Source organism: Rhinatrema bivittatum, chromosome 3 (genome assembly GCF_901001135.1).
Source record: "Rhinatrema bivittatum chromosome 3, aRhiBiv1.1, whole genome shotgun sequence".
Classification (NCBI taxonomy): Eukaryota; Metazoa; Chordata; class Amphibia; order Gymnophiona; family Rhinatrematidae; genus Rhinatrema; species Rhinatrema bivittatum.
In genome coordinates, this window is record NC_042617.1 from 321,025,623 (window position 1) to 321,039,701 (window position 14,079).

General features: G+C 42.3%; 1 protein-coding gene across 1 annotated transcript in view; it reads left to right on the forward strand.

The window, feature by feature from the left end:
* Positions 1–14,079, forward strand: part of CDK19 (cyclin dependent kinase 19) — a 529,893-nt gene that overhangs the window by 204,814 nt on the left and 311,000 nt on the right. Inside the window, exon 3 of the mRNA XM_029595265.1 lies at positions 4,523–4,633. Within this exon, the coding sequence (XP_029451125.1) occupies positions 4,523–4,633 (111 nt within the window). The remainder of the gene's footprint in view (positions 1–4,522; positions 4,634–14,079) is intronic.

The following is a 14,079-nucleotide window of genomic DNA, read 5'->3' on the forward strand; positions in this document are numbered from 1 at the left end:
TTGTGATAAAGATGTAGTACAGTCATGATTTTCAACACTAGAGCTGAGGCACTTAAGAGCGGTAAAAGCTGTCAAGGAATGCAAGGCCTTGTCCATCTGTTCCTCCCAGACGCATGTACATAAATATACTGTGTGTGTGTGTGTGTATGTATATGTACAAACAGACATAGAGTTGTCTAATCTATAATTCTTATAGCTTTCCTTTGAACAAATCTGAATGTCTTTATACCCTCCCAATGAGGTAGATTTTAAAAGCTTTGCATGCACAAAAACAGCTGGGCGGGAGGTACATCGATGTACGTGCACCTAGGAAAAATAGGCGGAAAAGGGGCAGGGCATGTGCGTTTCAGAGGTATGTAACCCCTAATTTTCTCAGCCAGCAAGCATATGTTATGCCGCCACTTTGCTACTGCTCCTCGATAGGCTCTCTCTGTCTCTCAAGATATGTGCGCAGAGCTGCAGACAAATGCGCATGAAGAGTATTTTATAACCTATGCGTATAGTTGATAAAATAGCGTGTATCTTTGCATGTGGCGAGATATGCACATCCCTTTTAAAATCTACCAGTATATGAATACTACATATACTGATTTTTCTGTTGCTTGTGTTAAACTATTCCAGGTTCACCATTCTTATTGAAAACAAATTCAGTTCTTCATTGTTTTTATGTAGCTGTCAAATTTATTACTTGCCATTCCTGAAGCTCAAGACATGGTACAATGATTTTCTATCAGTACATACAATGCAAAAGACATACAATTTTATAATAAAAATACACAGCATAATAACATTAAAAAATGACAACTCTCAAGTCATTAAAAAAACAGGCGCTATCGGCATGCAGCCTAGCAGGCCGTGATATCGTACACACACAATACAGACTGAAAATAAAATATAGCCTTAAACACTGATTATCACGCAGCCTGAGAAATCCTGTTCAAAAGGACACAACTTTTCCAGTTTTCTAAAGCATAAGATGTGGACAGACATGCTGCTTTTAGTAACTAATTCCCAAGTGTGATCATTAGTCATAGTTTAATTTTCTTTAATGTCTCCCTGCAGATCTCGGGGCTCTTATGGGTCTGAATCTAATCAGCCAGTCTTGAAGGTAAAAAGGACCTTTCCTATTTCAGGCTTGAAAAGCCTACATGAGGGCTTTAAACTGAAATCTGCAAGCGACTGGGGGCCCATGAAGCCCTTTCAAAACTAGAGAGAGAGAGATAACATTTCTGATCTGAAGTATTCTGGCCACTGCATTATCTATGGCTTTCAGTTTTTGAATGTTAAGAATATAAGAAGTGCCATACTGAGTCAGACCAAAGGACCATTAAGTCCAACATCCTATCTCTGGTCACAAGTACCCAGCAGGATCCCAAAGAGTAGGTCCAATCCTTCTTGCTGATAACCAGTGATAAGCAATGGATTTCCCAAGTCTACCTGGCAAATAGTGGTTTATGGACTTTTCCTCCAGGAACTTGTCCAAACTCTTTTAAACCCAACCTTTGACAACAAATTCCACATTTTAATTGTGTGCGGAGTGTATGGAAAATCCCCATGTCTTATTACTGTTGGAAAGGGTCATCTGTTTACTCGTTCCACTCCACTCACGATTTCATAGATCTTCGTCATATCTCCTCTATCTGTTTTCAAGGCTGAAGAGCCCTAACCTGTTTAGCCTTTCCTCATGGGGGAGCCTTTGGTAAAACTTACAATAAACTATTCTGAAAAGGACTGTTGGATGCAAAACCTGATCAAAATCAAACCCGGAAGTAAAATAGGAGTGAGTGCATGTCGAACAGCATCAAAAATAAGGTCCTCTTCAGCATTTAAAATATTAGATATATTTTAGACCTTCATACTAGGCATCGTCAGAGAGATGTAATCAAACATTCACACATTCTTCTGTCTTATATATAATCATCAGTCTAACACAAATGTTCCAGTCTTTATTAGCTTACAATTGTCCCACTTCAGTGTTCTTCTTTTTTTAGTATTAATGCAAAACCTGAGCCAGACAAATGTCTTTAAAAAAAAAAAAAAGTTTTCAGCCTATACATTTGGTGAAGATGAATAAATCTACTCTTCAGCACAGATGCAATATGGGCCTCCAATAATAACATGGATTCCAAAATGGCTCCCAAATGATGGACCTGAGATTTACAAGGTTACACATTCTCACCTGACCATACTTGTTCTATTTATTTATTTGTTTCCAGTATTTCTAGCCAGCACATAATAGGTCACTGTGGTGAGCGGGTTGAAATCCAACAATCATAGAAAGGCAGACAGATAAACTAATATGTGTATAAAACACATAAATACCTCTAAAACATCTATCATAGACAATGCACTTTATCCTTTAATTTTTAAATAAATGAGATAAAAATTAATTAAATGCTTCCTTAAAAAGATGTGCTTTTAACTGCTTTTGATAAACTGTGGAGAGAGCATTAGGTCCATGGCCTTCCTAACCGACAAAACCTCTGCCTTCTTAGAGTTTAACGTCAGCCTATTCCGGGCCCATTTTAATATTGCTGTAAAGGTTTTGTACTGCAGGCTCGGCATTGGGTTTCAGTGGAATAAATAGCTGCACGTTGTTTGCATAGATGTGATAGTTATTCTTTCTGAGAGAGCAAACATGAATGTTAAATGAAATCAGCAAGAGTACTGGCCCTTGGGGTTGAGCACATCTGAGCTGCCATGACTTGAATAGGATAATGTCTAATAAAACATATATTATTCATTCAGATTAAAAAAAAAGAGAGCGAAGCCAATCCAAAACACAACCTCCCACCTTTGCAACTTCCCTAATGGAATCCCATGGTACAGTTGTAAAATCCAGTAAAACCAGCAAGACTGTCTGGCCTTTATCCACCACTAAACATAGTTCATCTGTAAGAGCAATTAATATTGTTTCTGAATTAAAACCTGCCATAAAACCTGATAATTACAGAGTACCCTGATTCTTCCAAAAAGGTCTGTAATTCTAGGGTTATCACCCCCTCGGTCACGTTACCTGAAAAGGGAATATTTGATATTTGTGTACAGTTTTCCAATGAACCATAATCCAAACTTATTTTTGAAGCAAAGGCTTTTTTTTTTCTTACTGCTTGCCTCAAAGAAGAGAAAAGCTGACTCTCTAATAAAGGGGCATTGACAGCCATATTTAGCCCATCTGCAGATCCATTTCTGGCTGCTTTAGTAGACCGTGATGGAAAAGCATCAACCTTACATGTAGTAGATTTAATTTTACGAAAGTGTTTCTTTATTACCTCTGATGTTACCGGATCAAACTCATAAGCAGTTTTCAAAAGCTATTTATCTGCGTTAAGTGCACTTAGGGGTAGATTTTAAAAGAAGTGCGCGCGGCCTACATGTGCGCGTGCTACCCGGCGCGCGCATGTTATAAAATCTGGGGTCGGTGCGCACAAGGGGGTGCACAGTTGTGCACCTTGCATGCTCCGAGCCGTGCTGCCTTTCTCCATTCCCTCACAGGCCGCTCCGAAATTGGAGCGGACTGGAAGGGAACTTCCCTTCCCCCTAACCTAACCTTCCCACCCTTTCCCCTAACCTTCCCTACTCAAACCTCCCCTGACTCTTGTCTTATCTTTTGTGCCTGCTTCTGGGCAGGCGCAAGTTGCGTGTGCTGGCAGCCTGCCGGCACGCGATCCTCTGTCACAGTGGCAATGGCCGCTATGTCTGAGGCCTCTGGCCCTGCCCCGCCCCGGACTGCCCCACCCCACCCCGCCCACGCCCCACTCCTTTTGTAAAGCCCCAGGACTTACACGCGTCCCGGGGCTTTACGCACGTCGCCGGGCCTTTTTAGAATAGGACCGGCGCGTTTAACCCTTTTAAAATCCGGCCCTTAATGTGGGAATACCTATTGATAATTCAATGGCAGGAATTGTAGCAATTTTCAAAAGCCCACTTACATGGGTAAAGTAAAGCATTTACATTTTAAAACCCAGTTTTAAGTGTGTAAATGAGTTTGAAAATCAGGCCCTATGACTGAATCAATAATCCCAGCCTCAGATAGCCCCAGAGATCCTTTAGCCTTCTGACTCGGGTACCTCAAGCATCTGCAGTGGTGTGAGCTCTCTGTCAAGCTCAGACCTGATAAAATCTATCTTTGCAATGGAAAATTCAAAATAACCATCACCAGAAAACAAAAATCATCCTAATGGTGGATCAGACACCGGTTTTGGTAGGCAGCAGTTGTGAATTTCTTGGCTGAATTTGTGGCAGTTTGTATTATCTGCTACACTGCATCTTTTTTTTTTTTTCATGCTTCAGTTTGTGGAGTCTTCCATCATCGGCCTAAGTCCAACCTTCCTCTTCTTCCAACCTCCTTGGTATCATTTCATTTCATTTCAGTTATTTAACATACAGATACAGTATTTTATCTTTGGGAATCCTATTGAACTTATTAGCAAATAAGCCTTGAATGTGTTCCTTTGAGTTGCTGTTAATGTGTTCTTGGATGAATGTCGATGAGCTGACTCTCTTTCTACTTTGCTTTCAGCTTTTACGAGAATTGAAACATCCCAATGTGATCGCATTACAGAAGGTGTTCCTTTCTCACAGTGACAGAAAAGTGTGGCTGCTCTTTGATTATGCAGAACATGATTTGTGGGTAAGTGGACATTCTTCAAAATAATCAAAAGGTGTGCTCTCCTCCTCTGCCCCTTCTCAAATCCCTTTCACCTTTTGTCCTTTCCACTTTCTAGCCTAGCTCTGAATAGTATCACTAAAGAGGGACCTACCAACTCACCAATGAATTGTTCAGGAGTACAGACAGCTAATTAGGCTTGCATGTAACGTTATTTATTTTATTTTATTTAAGAACTTTTCTATACCGTCGCTAAGTTATATACCATCGCAACGGTTTACAAATAGGCACATAGACTAAGGTAAGTAAATGTAGGATATCGTACATTCTAACAGGTGCCAATAAAGTTCGGTTACAATTTCATAAATAAAATCAAGTATGCCAATAGCTGTACATACAGCTGCGGGCAGGTTAGTGAAATTATGAGATTCAGCTTCCTTTAAGGACAGTATAATCACATTTAGTTGTGTTTGCAGATGACCATCTTACACTGCCAAGGCCGTAACTGCATTTCTTTCTCCATGTTTAAAATTTGAAATTAATGTTTGTTCTAACAAAACATAGTATCTATTGATTCTTATATACACCACATAGACTTGTAAAAACACCATTGAAGGACCAGTAAAGTTGAATGAGCCCCAAATATCTCAACCACTCTCTCCCAAAAACACTCCCCCACTTCGTGATTCATTATTAAAATACGAATGATCTTGCAAGCCTACAAGTCAGCTATGTTTATTCAATACCATACTTTGCGCTGTGTGTGGTAATGACTGACTGTCCAAAACCTGTTTCTTCTTCCTCCCCCAAGTATGGTCTCTTTCTGAACTTTTTCCATAATTAAAAGATGGTGTACTTCGTTTCTCTACTGCAGAAAGGAGGGATCCTGAGAATGGCTTGTTTGTCCACTAGAAGAATTGTCTTTATCAACTTCTCATTTTTATTCCCCCAGAGAATGGGGTGGAAATCATAAAAAAGGAGAACATCTGTTGTAGAATTCCACTTAATACCTATCACATCACAGATGAATTTCCATATCTTATGCCTAAACCTGACCCAAAGTGCCCACCATCTTCTCATACTTAATAGACACCTGAGATTGTGTGCTCTGTGCTGTGAAAAATTAAAATCTGGTGCTCCCTTAACAACACATTACCTGATGTTTTAGAAATATATGTGAAACATTTTGTAAACGTTATCAGCTTGAATGTGTAAAGTCAATTTCGTTGCCATTTCAATAAAAAGAATTATAATCCCAAATCTGTGACTATTAAAAGCTTGTGAAAGTGAGATCAAGAGTGTTTGACTGGGTTCTCCTGTACTTCAAAGAGGTTAGACAATCAACGTGCCCCTTCTGCCCTCCAATCAGAAGTTCCCAATGAGATAAATCCTGGGAAAGTATGTCCAACTGTGCCCTACATCCTGAATTGTTAAGAAATGTCACTCTCCTCCAAACATTTCTTTATTTCAAACAATTTGTATTCTGCACTCAGCACAACAGAGAACAGCATGTACATACATAAAAATGAAAACACATAAACAAAATAAAACATATGTAAAATAATATGTACATTGGCCAATCAACTCCAACCTCTTGGCCTTCCATGTGACAAAGGTTATAAAATATCTCCCTTGTATGAAATCATTATTCCTTCTGATTGGTAAATAAGGCAATACTTGATAGAGTCCTTCGTTTTCAGTTGAAACTGATTTTCACCCATAAATTCCCAGAGTTTTCCATAGGTGACAATCAGTTTAAACCGATATTCACCCTCATTTTAGGCTGATTAAAAAGCTGCTCCTGAGCTACAGATGCAGCGTTTTCAAGACCTCCAGCCACTGTTTGAAGCTGTTTCAAGTGCCACCCATGCCATGTTTCACATCCCACCTCCTCACTCCTTAAACCACCCATGCCATGTTTCACATCCCACCTCCTCACTCCTTAAACCACCCATGCCATGTTTCACATCCCACCTCCTCACTCCTTAAGCCACCCATGCCATGTTTCACATCCCATCTCCTCACTCCTTAAGCCACCCATGCCATGTTTCACATCCCACCTCCTCACTCCTTAAACCACCCATGCCATGTTTCACATCCCACCTCCTCACTCCTTAAACCACCCATGCCATGTTTCACATCCCACCTCCTCACTCCTTAAGCCACCCATGCCATGTTTCACATCCCATCTCCTCACTCCTTAAGCCACCCATGCCATGTTTCACATCCCACCTCCTCACTCCTTAAACCACCCATGCCATGTTTCACATCCCACCTCCTCACTCCTTAAGCCACCCATGCCATGTTTCACATCCCACCTCCTCACTCCTTAAGCCACCCATGCCATGTTTCACATCCCATCTCCTCACTCCTTAAGCCACCCATGCCATGTTTCACATCCCACCTCCTCACTCCTTAAGCCACCCATGACATGTTTCACATCCCACCTCCTCACTCCTTAAGCCACCCATGCCATGTTTCACATCCCACCTCCTCACTCCTTAAGCCACCCATGCCATGTTTCACATTCCACCTCCTCACTCCTTAAGCCACCCATGCCATGTTTCACATCCCACCTCCTCACTCCTTAAGCCACCCATGCCATGTTTCACATCCCACCTCCTCACTCCTTAAGCCACCCATGCCATGTTTCACATCCCACCTCCTCACTCCTTAAGCCACCCATGCCATGTTTCACATCCCACCTCCTCACTCCTTAAGCCACCCATGCCATGTTTCACATCCCACCTCCTCACTCCTTAAGCCACCCATGCCATGTTTCACATCCCACCTCCTCACTCCTTAAACCACCCATGCCATGTTTCAAGTGCCACCTCCTAGGCAGCCCAAAGTGCCTGGTGCCACAAAAGCATTTGAAGCAGGTCTTGTCCACCAGAAGCAATTCCTGGCAAGCTTCCTGGCCTTTCAGAAAAGCAGAAGTGCAGTGCTGCAGAGGGTGGGAGCCTCAGTAAGCATGCCGCCGAAGGAGAGAGAAGCCTGGAACTACCACCAGTAAGGATAAATGGTGTTGGAGTGCGGGGGGGGAGGCGAAGAGGGAGCTTCTTGGAGGGGGGGGGGGAGAGAAATAGGAACATGCTAGGCAGGGGTAGATATTGGGATGCTGCTGAATAGGTGAGTGAGAGAATCTGCTTAATGTTTTATTGTCCTGGCTAAACTCTGATTTTTACCCAGAAAAACAGTCAAATTTTTCAGCTGATTTTCTCTTGTCTTTATTTATGTCATAATAAACCCTAATAAATTCCCAGGAAAAAATAAAAATAAAGAAAAATAAATAAAAATAAAGATCCCAGGAAAAATAAAAACCGAAAATGAAGGTCCCTACTGATAGTTAAGTCCCAATCTTTTACAAACCCATTTTCAGGTTTTCATCAATGGTAAAACTAAGACATGTCTAAGGTGGGGTAGTAGCCTGGAACTTGTAGTATGAAGTCTGTATCTTGGTTCAAGGTGCTCTAATAAGGACATCTCAAACTGTATAGAAGTATAATAGCTTGTAAGCATAATCCAATTGCTTACATTCCTCATTTTCCCCGCTAAATTATACCACTGCTAATAAGGCAACCCTAATCCTCCCTTCCCTCTAGGTTTCAATTTTTGAGTTAATGCCAATCTAGATTTCTTTCCTCTCCAAAGGAAGGACTACACCACTTTTTTCCAGTTTGCTCTAACTCCCTTTTGGATACGTAAATAGGCAACAAATTAAACATTTATACCTACTTAGGTGTATCATCATATTAAAAAGGTGGTTTGGTAGCGGCTTGGATACAGCCAGAAGAAAAAGGAGGCAGACTCAAGCTGTTCCTTAGGTGCACTTTAATTACAATGAAAAAAAAAAAAAGAAATTCAAAACAATGCAGCTTAGCTTAGCTCAGGTAATACACAGTCCTGAAAAGTCAACTCAAAACAAACAAACATAGCTCACCTTAGCTTAGACATAACAGGTCCCTGGGGATTGTTCTGTTTCTGCCATTCTCTGCCTCATGGAAGTAATTCTGACTTCATTATCAAATTACCAGTGGCAGGGAGGATGGTCATGTTATCCAATTGGAAGAAACCTTTATCTCCTTCACTAAATTCTTGGTTAGCTGAAGCTCGTGGTTTGATGAAAGTGGATTTCTTAACTGCTAATTTGAGGGGTTCACAAAGCAGGTGTGTAAACTGAGGGACCCTGTACTGAGCTATTTGCAAGTTTCTAGACGGTCATAAAGGCTTGAGCAAGGGTGAGCAGATCCATTCCTCAAGGCCCACAAGCAAGCCTAGTTTTCAGGATATCCCCAATGAATATGCATGAGATAGACCCGTGTGTATTGCCTTCATTGTAGATGTCCTGAAAACCAGGCCGCTTTGGCTAACCCAGAGTTGGCCACCCCTGGGTTAGAGGATAAGAGTTTGCTCTAAAGGTCGTTTCTTGTCTTTTGACTGTCATGAGCTTGGGTATTTCACTCCACAGCACAGGGTGGCTAAGTCATACAGCCTTTATCTGCTGTCACGTTTTGTTTTATTTTTATTTTACATTCCTTATTTCTCTGAATCCCCACCGTTGAATTGTTTTTGCGCACTGTAAGTCTGTGTTTGAGTACTAGAAGCCTGCTTTGATTATTCTCTTACTCGGATTGCAATATATGTACTTCCTTCATCATCCCGTTTGTTTGGCAAGTTGCTGCACTGAGTTTTCTTATGGTTGTTATAAGTTTTATAAAAGTAAAGTGTAAGAAAACAAACCCAGTACCAAACCTAGGTAATACACCTGGTGGGGTGGACAGTAATGAAAGACGTTTCTGCAGGGATCTGCGAGTGTTGCCTGCAGAAATGGGCTGTTGGAGAATGGCTCGCCCTTACTGCAGGAAATAGTGCACAGTGCTGAGGTGTTTCTGAGGGTACGTGTTTTATACGAAGAGGGTACTTGCTGAACAAGCAGATACAAACCTGTGTGAGTAAGTTTTTTCCTATGGTAATAAAGCAACTTTTGCTTTATTTATTGAAGCCAACCTTGTGGATAGTTTGATTGTTGCCCTCTTTTCTTTAAAGAGGGGGATGTCTGTGGATTGCCTTGGGGTTTTGGCCTTGGTCCAGTTCAGATAAGTGACACCGCAGATGGGTAAGTAAGAATGACTTGTGTTTTTGCGGTTGGTTTGAACAGTCCAGATGGCGTAGAAAGTGAGGCAAGCCCAGTGTTACTAAATTGATTTTATACTTACCATGTGAGACGTTTGCAGTATGTATGTTTATAGATTAATTTGAAAGCTTTTTGATTGCACATTTTGTTCACCTCTTTGGACAGTTGTACACCTAGGAAAGCACTTAATAAAAGCTTTTAAATAACTAGAGAGATTGGTAAATACAAAGTTCTTGGGTGTTGCATTTTTGGACGCATTGATTCGAGAGCAGTGTTAAATAGAGACTGAGGTACTTGGGCTCCCTCTCCTGACCTGAAGCCCCTGTGTTTCCTCAGCCACCCTCTCCTGATCTCCAGCCGCTGCTTCCTCTTCTCCTCAGCTCCTCTCGGACTTCCAATTGCCCTCACTCCTTGGCCCCTCCCCCCTCTAGCAACTACCAATCCTTTTAGCCACTTCTCAGCATTCAAAACCTCCAGCTTCCAATGTCATTGCTTCTTGGGTGGCCCTCCCCCTCCCTCACAACTTCCAGTTGCCACTGCTTGGGTGCTTCTACCTGCAGGTCACATCCTCTTGCCCCCATCTCCCCCCACCTTAATGTAAGAAAATAAGAACTGAGGTCCATGGAGCCCAGCATCCTGTCTTTGACTGTAGCCAGTCCAGGTCACAAGTATCTGGCAGATCCCCAATAGATGATCTGTTTGTTGTATCTCACTCCCAGGGATAAGTGCTGGCTTTCCCAAGTCTACCTGGCTAATTGCTTATGGACTTTTCCTTTAGGAACTTTTCCAATCCTCTTTTGAACCTCACTGTGTGATAGGCACCTCAATTATGTCCTCTGGAAACAGTGCACAATTAAGATATAGAATCTTAAGTGAAAAAAATACTTCCTATGATTTATTTTAAATCTGCCGGTTGCTAGCTTCATGGAGTGTCCCCTAGTGTTGTTTGAAAGGGTAAATAACCGTTCCCTGTTTACTTTCTGCATGTGATACTCCAGAGAAGGGCCCTCTACATATTGCCTTGCCCGTCAGCTGCTGCTGGGTGTTTTCCCTGAACTGGCTTCTGCTCCCTCTCTCTGACGTTCTCCGGTCCCTGAATCTGGCTCCTGCTGCAGGCCCCTCTCACGCTCTGGCCTGTTTCCTGCAGGAAGTTTCCACAATGGAGCCTAAACACACACGCTATCAAACATACACTCTCTCACACACACACGCTTGATCTTCCCACAGCAAATCTTGCAACAGAAAACAGGAAGAAACTTGGATACTAATTCACAGGGAAAACAGGAAAGGACTTTGAAGAGCACTTTCACTGGCATGACCTTACCAAATCAAAAATGGAAAAAGTAACAATAAGGAAAGATTACAGGTAAATCAAGAACAAGATGCATAATCCAGAGAGAATATTTGTGATGGAGCTTCCCTTTGATGAAGTGAGACATTGATTGGTGAGAGCCGTTTAGTGGCAGGTGGTGCATTCACAGAGACAATAAATCTAGAAAACCTAGGTCTTGACAGTCATGTGAACCATTAAAATACAGCCTCCAGAGAACAATAATCAGTTATCTTTTCTCTTGCAAACATGATTGCTTAAAGGCTATAAGGGGAGCTGCAGAAAGAAAAGTAGCAGTAATGGATCTTTCTGGAAATGAATCATTGTGTGGTAGAAGTGATCTCCCTCACAGTGAAGGGCACGAGAAAGTAACTATCTCCCTCTGAGGAGGGTCTCCTCTCAGTGGAGAGGAACGAGAGAGTGTTTTTTTCTGAGGAGGGTTTCCTTGTACTGGAGGAGAAGGGAGAAGGGAGAGAGGGTCATTGTCTTCCTCTCAGGAGGGTCTCCTCTTAGTGGAGGGGATAAGAGAGTGATTCTTTCATTCTGAGGAGGGTCTCCCACTGGAGGAGAAGGAGAGGGTCGTTGTCTCCCTCTGAGGAGAACTTCTTGCAATGGTGGGTATGAGAGGGTGAGACTGTCTCTGAGGAAGATCTCCTCAGTGGAGGGCGGTGAAAGAATGATTGTCTCTCTTTATGAGGAGGGTCTGCTTGCCATGGAGGAGAAGGAGAGGGTCATTTTCTCCCTCTGAGGAGGGTCTCCTGTCAGTGGAGAGGAATATGAGAGTGACTGTCTCTCTCTAAGGAGGGTGTCCTCTCAATGGAGGGGATAAGAGAGTGACTGTCTCATTCTGAGGAGGGTCTCCCACTAGAGGAGAAGGAGAGGTCATTATCTCTCTCTGAGGAGAACTCCTTTCAGTTGTGAGTATGAGAGGGTGACTCTCTCTGAGGGCGGTGAAAAGAATGACTGTGTCTCTGAGGAGGGTCTCCTAGTGTATGAGAAGGAGAGGGTTATTTTCTCCCTCTGAGGAGGCTCTCCATACAGTGCTGGATATGAGACTGTGTAGGTTCTCCTCTCAATGGAGAGGAGTGAGAGAGTGACTGAATCTCTCTGAGGAAGAGATTCTCTCAGTGGAGGGGGATGAGAGAGTGACTGTCTCTTTCTGAGGAGTGTCTCCTTGCACTGGATGAGAAGGGTGAGGGTCATTGTCTCCCTCTGAGGAGGCTCTCCTTGCAGTGGTGAGTATGAGAGGGTGACTGACTTCCTATATTGACAGAGCACCAGAGAGAAAAATACAATTGACAGATAATAGGCCATTGAGCTTTTAGTTGCTGGGGACCTGCCCTCTTAAAAATTCTTTCCAGCTAATGCTTGAAGTTATTAGTGTGCAGTATCAGGCTACATAGTAATAACTTATAAAAGATCTTGAAATTTCTGTATTACAAATAAGAGCCTACAAACAAGTTATAGATAGTTTTTTTTTTTTTTAATTGGACTATTGCAATACATCTGTGACTTGCTTTTGAGAATTATCCTCTCTTCATTAAGCCAAGGGACCTTAGCTCTCAAAAGTGAGTCAGAGATGAATTACAACTTCCCCCTTGGTTAACCCTTATTTCTCCATATTCAAGTGGTCTAACACGACAAACAGAATACTTTGGTCAGAAATGACTTCCAGCTGCATATCTTTATTGCTATGCCAGAGGAAACAAATTGATCAAGAGGGTTCAAACCTTTCAACATAGCAACTTCCTTTTTTCTTCCAGATCGCACTCAGAAACCTTAAAAGTTAAATTTGCTATTCATACTTTAATCACGTTTGCCTTCTATGCAGATACAGCAGAAATACGCAGATTTAAGAAGGGGATTGACGTATCCTGCTGAGCTCTAGTCACCCTATAAACTGACAGAGCCGGTCCGTGTCTTTGGCTTTTCCTCTCCCTGATGGTGCCTCCTGAGTGGCTTTTTTCGTGCTCGGAGCTGTGGGTTCTTGGGTTTGTGGTTTTTTCTGCAGCTGACATGAGAGGCTCCCTTCCCTACCCGAGATCGACAGCTGGCAAACAACCGTTTATTTTTTCCTGTGACCTGGGCACTGGTAAAAACTGTTTTTGGGGTTTTGTGGTTTTTTTTTCATTCACCATATTCAATCAGAACATAATGGAAATGGGCAAAACAGGGTTTTTCTTTATAAAATCAGAAAGCACTTTCCAAGACTCACTGGTGACAGTGCTTTCTGTTTCTGTGTGCAAAACCATGCAGCGAGGATGCAAATGAGAATACGGTTGGCTCACCAGGAAGAGAGGCAAATGCAAATAAGAATAGCTTTTGGCAGTGGTGCAGTGGTGCTTGAGCACACTCCTTCACTGCATGCAGGAAAGGGGAACGGAGGTTCAGTTTAGCATCCCCAGTGATTTTGAAATATTAGCTCTTATGGCCTTCAGTGTGTGCATCTGCCTTAAATCTGTGGGCTGCCGTGTTGTGAGTGCCTGCCTGGTGTAGGAACACACAGTCCGGAAATGTCATGGTCAACTGTGTTTAGGATGCTGGTTACTTTATTGAGAGAGCTTCGACCAATCAGAAGCCAAGGAAACAGTAGTTAATTTTAGTTAGCGAGTTGTCTGTTACTCTTCTTTACTAGCTTCATTTTAGGTTCTAGGCATTACCTAGATGATAAACATACTTAGGACAATAAGTAAAAATGAGAGAGAAGAGGTTTCTGTTGTTTTCATAAGAGGTGGCTGAAAAGATAAAGTCAAAGCGGTTTCTGTTCTGAAGTGGAAAGGATTTCGAAATGACAGGACTATAGATATGTTGATGAAAGGAGGAAGTGCAGGACTGGGATTGTAGGACTAAGAGGGGGAGAGGAGGCATCTGCTTTCACAGAAATGGTTAAGGGAAATTGGATTCAAACAGCATCCGAGGGCCCTGACTTTTACGGGTCTGGTAAAGTGATAAGCATGGGGTTAACCTGCACAGTGCAGCAGATACTGGCATAAGCTTGCTGGG